This window comes from Cricetulus griseus (assembly GCF_003668045.3).
Source record: "Cricetulus griseus strain 17A/GY chromosome 1 unlocalized genomic scaffold, alternate assembly CriGri-PICRH-1.0 chr1_0, whole genome shotgun sequence".
Classification (NCBI taxonomy): domain Eukaryota; kingdom Metazoa; phylum Chordata; class Mammalia; order Rodentia; family Cricetidae; genus Cricetulus; species Cricetulus griseus.
The window spans coordinates 47,596,619-47,609,704 of NW_023276806.1; the positions used below are offsets into that span (position 1 = coordinate 47,596,619).

The 13,086-nt window shown below is 37.7% G+C and overlaps 1 protein-coding gene across 2 annotated transcripts in view; it reads right to left on the minus strand.

Annotated features, from left to right (window-relative positions):
* The window catches only part of Vav3 (vav guanine nucleotide exchange factor 3), a 330,956-nt gene that overhangs the window by 117,540 nt on the left and 200,330 nt on the right, over positions 1 to 13,086 (minus strand). For both annotated transcript variants that reach the window (XM_027395541.2, XM_035451854.1), the window contains exons 16-17: positions 4,425 to 4,526; positions 4,019 to 4,119 (exon numbers count right to left, since the gene is read on the minus strand). In XM_027395541.2, coding sequence (XP_027251342.1) covers positions 4,019 to 4,119; positions 4,425 to 4,526 — 203 coding nt within the window. The remainder of the gene's footprint in view (positions 1 to 4,018; positions 4,120 to 4,424; positions 4,527 to 13,086) is intronic.

Here is a 13,086-nt window from a genome sequence, read left to right on the forward strand (position 1 = left end):
CACACTGCTTCTAGATCTAATATAATAACGATCTTCAGGGCTCAGGAACCTGACTCAGTCATCTATCACTCTAGGGGGTTATCCATCCATATATCCACACACCATGTCTTCCCTGAGGTCAAAAGATCAACTGCATTATGGTTGAGCCTAATTAGAGAGATAAGCCAGATGGCAACTATAATAAATGTGATAAATGCTATGATAAAGTTAATTATAAGATACCAGGGAAACACAGACGATTGGTAGACTAAGAAAGACCTAAGTGGGGTAATAGTTACATTGAGTTGTCAAACTGAACAGAATGAGGAAGGGAAGATTGAAAGAAAAACAAAGAAAATACATGAGAAAAGTAGTTGAAGAACTATGAATAGATAGAAATTCAATGTTAATTGGGAAGGTTAAGGGATGTTCAAAAGAGGGGCAGAAAAATGACCCAGAACTGTGTGTGCTGTTGAGGGAAAGTTTGGACTGTGTTATGTAGGAAATGGAAAGAACAGAAGTTAAGTGAGTGATAATAACAATGGATTTTGAAAGATTAGTTCAGAAAGTCTATAGAAGGAATAAGATGAAATGAAAAATAGAAACGGTGGGATTTCTATCTAAATCAATACTGTAGCAATAGGTTCTGAGCAAAATTGAAAAACAATGAAGAATAGTAAAGAGTAAAGAGGGTGGTACGCCAGCTTCCACCTGGGTCTGAGTGAGTGTGTGGATTCTCTAGTCTTCATTGAGGCCCTGATCTGCTCTATCATGCTGTACTCCTGTGCTTCTTCACCTCCCTAGATCTCTCTGTGCATGTGGCCCATTCATGTGAAAACATCATGTTCTCCTTCCACAACTGTCCAAGCAAGGTTTATTACAATGTCACCATTCACATTCATCATAGTGCCCTGATCTACAAATGTACCCCTGACTCACACTACCCAGCCAGAATCTCCCTGTCTCTTGAGATTATAGTTAGACTGGTATAGCCTTCGAAACAGAAACCTCTATAAAGTCAGAATGAGTCACAAAACATGATGTATGTTATGTGGGAGATGATGACATAAACATTTAACTTTGCCTTAAATCAACACTACTAACTTGTTTTAAATTTGACTGTTAGGGCAAAGTCAAATTCACCAAACAACACACTCTGCTCTACACAAAATCTCCACTCAAGTAAACCATGTCTCTATTCCCAAATCCACCTTGTGATTCATCCTCCCTGCTCCGTGCCTGTGGTGCCCCAGATACTACAGAAGTGAGGGTTAATGAATTGCTGAATGTGCAATTTCCAAGCAATGAAATCTCAATGCAAACCATGGCATTCAGGGATTCTCAGCAGGCCAGGGAAGAGAACACGAGAGGAACTTTCTCGTAACCCCAACAAACTATCTATTCTACCACACTCACAGCAGATCTACCAGGCTCTGATAGATACAGTAGCCACAGTGGTTGCATACCCTAGTCCAAGGATGGGTGAGTTTGAGGACACAGTGTAATGTCTTCCAATTTTTAGAGGGCACCTGCTGAGGGACAGGGGAGAAAAGTGCTGATGCAGTGATCACATAGAGCCCCTTTATCCTGAAGATGAGGCCTCTAAATTACAAAGCCTGGTCTGAAGAAAAAGAGAAGCCTGCTAGGCAGGTTCTTGACATTTCATACTCCCAATTAACTATAAGAACTCAATGTCACTCACCTCTTCAAAGTCTGAAGCAGGGAAGGACATAAAGAGGAGAAAGCCATGGATGTGGAAAATAGGGGGGAGGTACTGTAGGTCAGTGTGAGGATTCAGAGCAGTGACAGAGACTCAAAATCCCAAGGGCATGTGTTCATAGAATGTAGTCAGCTTCAAAACAAAACAAAAACATTTCCCCTGCCTTATGGTAAATTATGAAACACAGTTTAAAGAATGCTGCTGCTCCTTTAACTCCACCGGTCACACTAGTTATCTATAGAAGTCGGGCAGTGGTGGCATACACCTTTAATCCCAAGACTCAGGATACAGGCAGATGGATCTCTGTGAGTTCGAGGCCACCCAGGTTTACATTAGAGTGACTGGGTCTAAAATAGAAACAGCTCACACAAAGGAGATCTCAGCATTTGGGATCCCATGCCTTTAATATCAGCTCTAGAAAGGCATATGAGTCTCAGAGATTTATTCTCCAGCCATGCTTAGGACAGGCAGCCCTTTCAGCCTGAGGTAGAGGTAAGAGGTTGTGGCCAGCTGCTTTGCTTCTCTGATCTTCAACTTTAACTTGAATATCTGTCTCTGGGTTTTTATTATTGATGCTACAGGGGACATGTAAGTAAAAATTAAGAATATAGACTGTGTCTTGTATTTTTAAGGTAATATTTTTTAATGTTTAATTAAAATATAAACATAATTTAAAAAAAAGAATGCTGCTGATACCTTTTAATGGATGATATCTCTATATCTCCCTATCTGGAGCCTACCAGACACTAGCATTCTGAGTCTTCAGTTGTTTTATTTTCAACTGTTTATGAGCCTAATTTCCTCACTTTAAAAAAGGGGCCCTGGATCAGAAAGTATCTAAGTCCTAGCTCTAAGGGCTTATATGGGAGGACAGGTGTGGCCACTAAGAACACCTGGCCCTCATCCAGTAATTCAGGATATTCAAGTCTAAAACTACAGGACTTTTGCAAGCACCCTAGCCTATAAGAAGTAAATAGTATGTTCATTGAAGAGTAAGACCTGTAAGGGTGAAACAGTAAAACTTTAAGGTTTTGCTATATCAGGTTGATGGCTGAAGAATAACAGTCATAATGCATAATATTACCGTTTATTTCACCATTTTTGTAAGCTGTTCTAACCTTTAGACTGATGAAAATAGTAACCTTATCTGTTTCACTTTACCTTCTTCAGCAAGCACCAGAAACACACTGGGCTTTCTGGCCTGGGGAAGGGCTATTCTAAAAACTAAAGACTTTCTTTTGGACAAGTCGCACTCGACACAGTGGAGGTACTCAGTAATGTCAAGGTCTTTGCTGGCATGATTGTCCTTGCATGGCACAGAGAATGGCACATGGGGCCCTCTGAAGATGTCTATTGAAGGAGCAGAGGGACAGGGACATGCTGTGATCTCAGCCCTCTATTAGGTTTCACCTTTTCTACAACTGTTACATTTTCTGAACTCAGCTCTGAAATAAGATATTTTCTGTTCCACTCTTCTTCACATTATCCAAAATAATTCAATGTCCACCTTCTCCTCTGGGAAAATCAAAGGTTGACATGGCTACCTTTTGAACTCAAGCTGTTAAAGATCCTTTCTTGTGTTCAAAAACTCTTCCTGATTTTGAAAGGTCTTATTGATAAAACACAGAGGAACTCAGGGGAAAAGGACAAAGAGAAAGAAGAAGAAAGAAAAAGAATAAAGAGGCCAGAAAAGAAAGAGAAGGGAGACAGCCCAAGAGGAGCAGAAAGAGGCAAAGGATATTGAATGCATAATTTGCAAGGAGCTCATACAACAAGCATGAGAGTTATTTTTAAGAATCAAGCAGAAACAATGTTTACATAAATCCAAAGGATATATGCTTTGTTTAATGTGGAAAAAGATAATGTATTCAATTCATGAATTCTTGAATTAGTCTGTGTAATGTTTGCTTCTGGAACCAATAACAAATCTGATATAAATATTTAAAAGAAAGAAAAAGTTTAAGAGCTCAAGATAGAAGAATATTTTCTTTTTTCTTTTGTTTTGATTACTGTTTGTATTGGCAGTATTCAAATAATTTGGTGAAATATTTTGGGACTGAGGTAAATGAAAGGGGTGCCATGAAACCATCCAAGTGCATCCAAGTACATATAAAAGTCAAACAAATATTAAATAGTTTAAAACCAAGTCATGTAGAAGTCACACAGATCTTAAACAACTTTCTAATTGTACTTATTAATGATATCCTCAAAAAGATATGTTCCAATAAATACATATTAAGAGTAAATTGGGCCTTAATTGTATTTAGCAAGTTTTATGTCCTCATTAAAAACAGAATCCCAACAGTAAACATGACTTACCAACAGAATTAACTCTGCCACAATTGTCTACTCTTCCCAAACATTCTTTGTGTGCCTTTGCTCCACACTTGAAACATAAATAGCCTTGATAAAATGTTCCCCTGCAAGGTAAAATCAGAGAATGTTGTGTTAAAATGTGCTAAGTTCTGTTAAAGTAAAATCACTAGCCAAGAAATAGGACGAGGTGATCATGGTGCTGTCTGAAGTACGGTCAGCATGGAGACAGAAGATCTCTATGGGAGTCTTGAGGAAACAGAACAGGTCCAAGGCCAGAAAGGATCGACTGTGTCAAGTAGGAAAGGAATACCTGTACTTCAGAACACCTTTAAGTAGACTTCTAAATACTGACATACTTCTCAACCATCCCAGTTCATTTAAACTGGAAAACAGGCATGAGGAAACTTACCTCAGGAGCATCTGGCAGACTCTGCAGGATGTCACCCGAGTGAAGGTGTGCATCTTGAAGTCATGGCAATTGGAGTCTGCATAGTCTGGCCTTATGTTAGATCTGTGAAAAGGGAAAAGTCACTTCCTAATCAAAGTTCCACAACAAAGTGGCAATCTGAGCATCAAAGTTCATCAAAACTGAATCAAGAAGAGATCCAATTCAAGCTAAAAGGTGAGCCAGCCGGCATGTGCTGGCTTCCAATCCAAAAGTCTGCTAGCATTAAAACCTGTGCTGAAGCCCAGTTGTGTGGAGACCTGTGGCATAGGAGACAACTGCAACCTGATATGACCCAGAAGTGCTTGTCACAGGTCTCTGCAGCATGCCACCTTGGGTCAGCCTCCTGGAAACCAGAAACCAGTGGGATATCCATGTTTGGTGCCAGTTTCTTTGCATTGCCATGTCATAAAAATAGAAGCCAGCTGGTGATACGGGAGGTAAGGTGGAATGCAGTGTGTTTCCAGAATTATGTGAGGGTCTCCGGAAGGAAGTGAAGTCATCCTCATTGAGAAGGTTGACCATCAATTCATCAGTCTCAAAAAACAAACAAACAAACAAAATCTTCTTCCTAAATAATCTGCTTGCTTCACAATGCAAATCAACCTAGACAAAATGACTTGTATTTGGAATTAAACTCTTGGTATATGCACAGGCACCCAAAGTTCTCATGTACACCTCAAAGAAACATTTCAGTGTACTTTTAGCATATGCTGGAGATGGAGACAATACTTGGCATTCATTGCATGTTTAACTTTCACATTAGTCCTGAATATCTGGCATGGATAACAGAACTGGCCCACAAATGAGGAAACAAGCTTATCCTAAAGCAACAGCTTCCCCTAAAGTGATGGGAATGACAAATGAAGACCTTCAACCCAGGTGTGTGTTCTCAGCCACTAAAGCTACAGTAGCAGAAGAAAATCAACAGTATCTACATTCAAATTGCTAGGGCTTTGAGGCTTGATGGGTGTGTTGGAAACAGTCAAATATAGATATTCCAAGGTAATTGTTTGCATTGTTTTTAATCTAGCCATAGCACAGAAAAAATAAAATAAAAATAAGCCTTAGACGTATATGAATTAAAGATACATCTAGAAAGAGTATCTTCTGCGACATTACACACCACAACCTGAGAGACTATAAGGTATGTTTGAGATTCTGATGAGCTAGGCTTTCCCCTTTTATAGAATCCAGCATCTCTCAAGCTCACAGAGTCGCGACGTAATGAAGCATAGCACAGGCAGGCAGTCAGGCATCAATCTCTGAGGTACCAAGAGAAGCCTTATGAAAAAACATTCACCAAGGCAATTGGAGTAGCAGGCAGTGATGCAGAAGTGTCAGAGAGGTCAGCCTTCCCATCCATCTGCTGAATAGGAGCTGCTGAAAAGGAAATCAAATCTAAGGCCATCTGGGAGTTCTCTACTATACGCTTCTGGTGACCTCTCTTTTTAGGAAAATGTTCCAGTGCATGACAAAAAGTATGGCTATTTCCATCGAGATTGTGTGTGTGTGTGTGTGTGTGTGTGTGTGTGTGTGTGTGTGTGTGTGTGTGTGTGTGTTCTTGTTATTGTTGCCGATGATGATTAGAAATCACAGTGCCCTTTGTCATAGAAGGAGCTAGAAACAGAACTCTGATACTGACTCCAGAAAGTCAGGCATGGAAAGCGGCATCAAAACCCATTTCCGTATCTGCAAAGGGCTGCTGTTCATTTTTCTCAAGGCATCAAGATGATTCAGTCATATATAAATTGTCAAATTTATTCTCCAGCAATGCTTGTTATAAACTGAAGGAAATAGCATTTCCATTCCTGAGAACTTAAAAAAATTCATCCACCTGGAGTTTTCAACTCAAAGTAGGTTTCCATTGGATAGAACATTGTGTAGATAGATTCCCCCAGCCGGTAAGAACTTAACTTCCCCCCTTGAACATGGGTGGTACACCATTCTCTTGGCATCAATCCAAGTTCTACACAGTAAACATGTATGTGTAATAAGATACACACATATAAGGTACACATAAGAACATGTGTGCATGTGTATCAGAGTTGTGTTTGAGTCATTTTTACTTAACACTTTTACCAACTAATTGAGAATAAGCTAACTTTTCAGGAGACAAAAAGCTGAAGAGAAACTTACAAACACACCATGGGTGGTTTTTTTTTTTTCTTTTTCTTTTTTAATCTTATGATTTAAAAAAAAAAAAAAAAAACCTCTGAAAATATTGTTAACAGTAGTTGCCCTAAGGGAAATGAAATTTGAAGTGATAGAACAAAATGATGCAGAGAAACTGTGACATTTTTTAAAACTAAAGCTGAATATTATTTTTTCCAAGTTTCAAAATCAAACATTAAAGAATAAACGTTAACTCTATGACCCTGGCACTGCTATGGAGGCACTATTAAATATAAAAGCACAGTCAAGGGTAGGAATCTGAAATTAGACCACCTGGGCTTAAATCCTCACTTGCAAATCAGAACAGAGTGACCTCAGGTGAGTTGGTAAGTATAAAACAGGAATACTAATAGAATCAACTCAAAAGCCAAGTGATGTGTATAAAGTGCTTGGGCCATCGCCTGAATCAGAGCTAGTGTCCAGTGTGGGCTATCACTAATGAAGTAGCAATAGCAAGTTCACCAGACAGCAGTAATGCTTCCTGAATGGGTTACAATGAAACTTCCAGAGGATCTTCTTTCTCCTACAACTTCTTACTTGGGAGGCTGTTATTCAGTGATGCCCTTTGGACCATAAAGCCAAATATAATAATAATAATAATAATAATAATAATAATAATAATAATAATAATAATGATAATGATGGTGATGATGATGACTGTTATTGTTTTTATTTATTAATTTTATTTGAGACAAGGGTACATGTAGCTCAAGTTGGCCTTGAAGTGCTATGAAGATGATCTTGAATTTCTGGTTTTCTGCCTCCCCCTTTTAACTGGGTAATAGATATGGGCAACTATGCCTATTATATGCAGTATTGGGGATCAAGCCCAGACTTCACTCACACTAGACAAGCAGCCTTCCAACTTAGCTATATCTGCAGCCAAGATAGAACTATTTAAGTGCAGTAGGGAACAGAATTACTCAATAGAAGACGTGTATAAAAAAAGAAAAAGGAAACAGGATTTAATTAAGTTACCCACAGGGCCTGTAGTCTGTGAGCTTCTGGAATCCAAATAAAGTGAAGCACTGATGAGAAGAGTTGGAAGAGTAGAATGAATCCAGAGAGGCCAGCAAAATATCAGGACTGTGGGCTTGGGAAGAGGCAAGGGCAAGGATGACAAAATGGTATTTAACCTACACCTCTAACAAACATAGCATATTGCCCAGCTCTTCACGTGTCTTCCCACATTGACTTCTTACAGGAAGTGTAAGCAGACTAACCCACTCATTTCATGTATAGTTTCTAAGTAGCTATCCTAAAAGCTTGTTCTGAGGCTAAAAGAGAAGACAGGTCCTTCAGCCATGGCCTAGAAAGTGAAGAGGGGAGATGTAGATGAGCTAAGAGGCCAGCTGGGAGCAAGGGAAAAATTAGATTTTGTATAAGAAATTACATCACATTAATTTGATCAAAAAGGAAAAGATCTTAGTGACTATCCCACACTGAATTCCTCATAGTGAGGCAAGAGATGACATAAAGAAACAAAAGATGCTGTGGGTTCTCTGTAGAGAGCACTGAGAAGGAACCGAGTTAGCTCAGTCACAAAGCTATACATAAGACATCAACAATTAACTTTTGAGAATTTGGATACAATCTCACAGATTCCTGAGAAATATGTTCCTATTTTCTCACTTTGCACTGGTCCCATTTTACAAAAGCAAAGGCAATTAAATGTGTGCTGAGTGAAGTGTGTTCATATTCCTAGGGTTCTTCACACTGGACATGCTCTTCTGAGATGGTCTCTTCCTAACCCAGCACAGATCCAAGGTGAGACCTGCTTGACACCCACCAACCCAGATGCCTTCCCAGATCTTCATTCCCCAATTTCTCCCTGGGCATCTTAAATGTAGCATTCACACACCCATCTGTCAGGTTTGATCCATCCAGTTCATCTTCCAACCTAGAAATTTCAGACTCACAACATGTTTTCCTCTCCTTCAGACTCTGCGTTCACTTTTTCTTAATTTCCCCATTGTAGTTTCTCTTTCCCTAAAACAGTAACCAAAGTCTAAAGGTTCATCCTTAGAATTATCTCCGCAGACATTCAACCTTTATACACACACACACACACACACACACACACACACACACACACACACACTTACCTCTACTTCTGTGCCAAATTCTGAGTAAGTAGGCATATTAAATGAGGATGATGGTGGTGGTGATGATGATGATGATGATAGGTACATAGAAACCAGTGGCCAATTACCAGTAGAAAGGGAGACTGCAATACTTAATTACAGTTATTTTGGCCTCTACAATGTGTTCCTTGATACCCAAAGACAACTTAAACAGACTTGTGAGGAAGTCACAAACTGTAGAACTTCAAGAGACATCACCACGAAACACTACAAGTTTGTATTACAGCTTGCCTGCTATGTGACTGAGGACAAGGCAACTGATATCTCCTTCCTAGCATGTCTATTCTTTACAGTCAGCAAACACTGAACCAGAAAAATCCATTGCTAGGTACTTACAAATGTTCTAAGTTGAGAAAATGTGCTTATACTGTACCATTTTCTGCATTTGTTTTTAAAAGTCTGACTTTTGCTATAAATACAAGATTAAGAAAAAAAAAACATAACCAAATTTCAGTTAAGTGTTATACTTTGTATTGGTTTATCTAGACCCTCTCTTCTTTGTGAAAAAGTAATCTCCTCGTACAAAGTCTATAATTTTCATTCACAAATATATTTTAAATAGTATAGTTACAAATATGGTCATTAAAAAACAATTGTGAGTGCTGTGGTGACAGCTCAGTAGGTAATAGCATTTGCTATCCAAGCACGAAGACCTGAACTCTGATCCCCAGACCCATGTAAAAGCATATGCAGCCTCTAATCCCAACACTGATGAAGGGGAGAAGACAGGAATATGTGCTGGAGCTTGCTTGCCAGTCAGATTAACCAAACATTAAGAACTCCAGGTTCACTGAGAGATACTGACTAAAGGGAATAGGAAAAAAGGAATAGGGCAGGGCCTAACTAATGTCCTCCTCTGCTCATGTCCTTGTAAATTCTTTCTCTCTCCTCCCCTCCCCCACCCCACGAACACACACCCAGGCATACAACTTTAAGTTTAAAATTAGCATTTTTCACTATTTTAGCCATGGGCTTTAGTTTATAAATTCCTGTGATGTTAAAATAGTTTTAAAAACACAGAAAGCAAATACTAGCAGAGAAAGTCATGTAAAACAGCCATGAACAGTCAGTTACACAGGAAATGATATGATAATTAATGATGACTTCTTATCTCCCACACTATCAGTAGTATGCATATTTAAATCTCTGCAGTGTAGCTAGTTTGACAATTATCCAAAATATATGAACTAATAACTCCATCCTATTCTACTTAAAGTGAGGGATAAAAGCAAATGTTGGTGATTTAAAAACCAAAAACCTGAATATAGTTGGCTTCGTCTACCCAAAGTTCACAGATATGAAATGTATGGGAGATACGGGTATTTTTATTGTTCAAAGTCAGAAAAGTTGATTTCCAATTATTCTTTAAGAAGATGTTGAAAACAATCATAATTTTCAATTAAAATATTTTTACTCTCAAAATAATAAGATGGATGTTTCTACTAGATCCTTCTATTAACCTTTATTTAACCTGTGTTACTTATGAAGCAATAAATTGTTCTGAGTAATACTACTGAAACTAACCTGTCTTCCAGAGGATGTTTTAAAACTTGTATTTTGGCTTCAGGGTATTTATTTATATCTGTGACTCCTCAAAACTCTAAGAAATATGTATATTTAAAACAATTTGTCCTATTAGTAATGAACTAAAAACCATTGTTCATTTCAACAAATGCCAAAGAAGAAATTTAATCACATGTATCATACATAGGACATGGAAGTAGATGTATGTGACCACAGCAATCAGAAGGCTAGGGCAGGAGGACAGGGAGATCAAGGGCAGCCTAGGCTACAAAAAGATACCCTGTCCCATAAAAGGGGTCACTGTGAGAAGGTCTTACATGCTTCTGATACAAATGACAACACACTGGATAGTTATTACAAATAGTTATTACAGATAATTCTACAATGTGATGAGGAATAGCAAAAAAGAAAAAATCCAGGTACAATGGTGCACTCTTGCAATCCTACCACACATGAAGCTGAGGCAGGGTTCTTACAAGCTTAAAGCCAGCCTGGCCAACATAGCAAATACCAAGCAAATCAGAGGTACAGAGCTGGATCCTGTTTCCAAAAAGGGTGAGGGGAAGGAAAGAACATCTCAATATAAAAAACATGCACATTACAATTATTATTAATTAAACAAAGTTCCTGAACTCAATTATATTACTCAATCTTTTTCCAAAAGGGTTAATCAATGCAATTTGGCAAGGCAGATATGAAGGAAAGATGTTCTTAAAATACAAAGAATACCCAAAATTCCCATTTGAAAATGACATTATTGGGATGACTGGAGAAACTCAAGAAAAGAAACCAAAAACTAATGAAACTAAGAAAAGACAAAGGTACCTCATATAGCATCTGAAGAAAGCCACATGTAAGTGTCCAGATCTCACCAGCTCAAAATGGAGTAAGGTACATGGAGTGTTTCCACCAAAACTCCCTTAGAATCATAGATTTAAGGGTAGAGTAGAGCTGGTGATAATCTGCTCTACAGTATCAGCCAAAAAGAAAATTGAGTGCCCACTACAAATCATCTCTAAAACAAAATGGGCCAGTATGAGTGTAAAGATGTCATCTTACATGAGCAAAAGCAGTATCCTCCACCAAGGCTAAAGGTAGATCAGGTACAGGCAATCCACAAAGGCCAAAAAAGACAATGTTTTCTGACTGAGGTAGAGACTGACATATAAGATCTCACATTCCCACACAGCCCCAACTACACAACACACCACTGAGCTAGGTGGACCATTGATCTAACTTGGTAAAATGACTATGACATTCTTAGAACCACCAACTAAATAGTAAAGAACATCAGAAGAGGGCCAGCAAGATGTTTCAGTGAGTAAAACGCTTGTTACACAAGCCTGACAACTTGAGTTCAGCCCCTGGAACCCATGGTGGAAGGAGAGCACTGAAGTGTATACCATGGCATGTGCATGAGTGTGTACACACATATGTACATGAACCATAATGGTTTTAGCTTTTAAAGATCACAAGGGTTGACCCAGGCTGCCAAGTTAGAAACACTTCTAAAATCTCTACTTATGAAAAAACATTTATAACCTAAGACTCAAAATGAGACTAATCATTTTACATCTCAAATGTTTATGCTTCTTTATAATACATACATATATAGACATACATGCATACATACATACACACATAAAACATTCAGAGTATCTTTAAATAATGGTAATTCCTTTTTTCTTACTGAAAACTTCCAAAATAAAATTGAAATATTTAAAAATAGTCTACTCTGTGAAACTGAAATTGAATCCCCTATGTCAATAATAGATAATTACTAAAAATACATTCACATGATCTTTCAGTAAACAATGCTCAGTTGTTGCTTGTTTCTTTCACAATGTATTCCCTTAACAGCATGATAGACTAATTATGCAGCTGGTTATTTGCAAGGACAATGAAAATGAAAAAAAAAAAAAAAAACAATCGAGTCCTTCAAAACACAGAACAACAGAGTTCAGAAGGAACTTATTCCTAAGGATCAATAAAAAAGGAAGGAAAGCAAAAAAGATGCATGAATCACAGCAAGTTTAATTTCTTATATTCCAAATCATGCAGTCTCTTCTCTAGGGAAATGAATAAAGATGTTCAAAATACCAATAAAAAGAAGATAATGTTTGGCTCTGAAAAATAGTATTTTCCTATCTACTATATATTACATTCCTTCAATTCATTCAAAGCTGGTTTTGTAGTAATTTCAAACATACATCCATCACTGTGTTTCAGTGACATTTCAAGGAAATTATTGGATGAAATGTAAACCGAGTTAAGTCTATAATAAATTTACTGAGGAAAATGTCAGATTATGGGTAATTTGGGTTATATTTCTTATATATTTGAAATAAGTTTTTTTTAGCATCCAACATGTTCTTTCTATTTTCACTTTCTTAATTAAACAATCAGATCTGTTATTTCTGAAGTAAAAGGCTAACATTCAGGAATGGGAGAAGGAACAGGGACCCTATATGTTGGTATCCATTGTGTGACTCAAAATTGGTAAGGATAAATAAAAATATACACATGTACATTTTTATAGATTCTATTGATAAAATGATGGAAATCACTATAGTTGAAATCAATTCTGCTATTATTTTTGTCACCAGAAATGCCAAATATTTAACAGAAATATTAGAGACCCCACCAAGTTAGAGGGATATACATGAGGACATATCTACCACCTTAAAAATGAATAAATGGGAATAAAGTTTTTCTTGTAGTAAATAGATCAAAATTTCTCCTTGCTGACAATTCATTTGTTCATACAGTAAACAAATTAAATG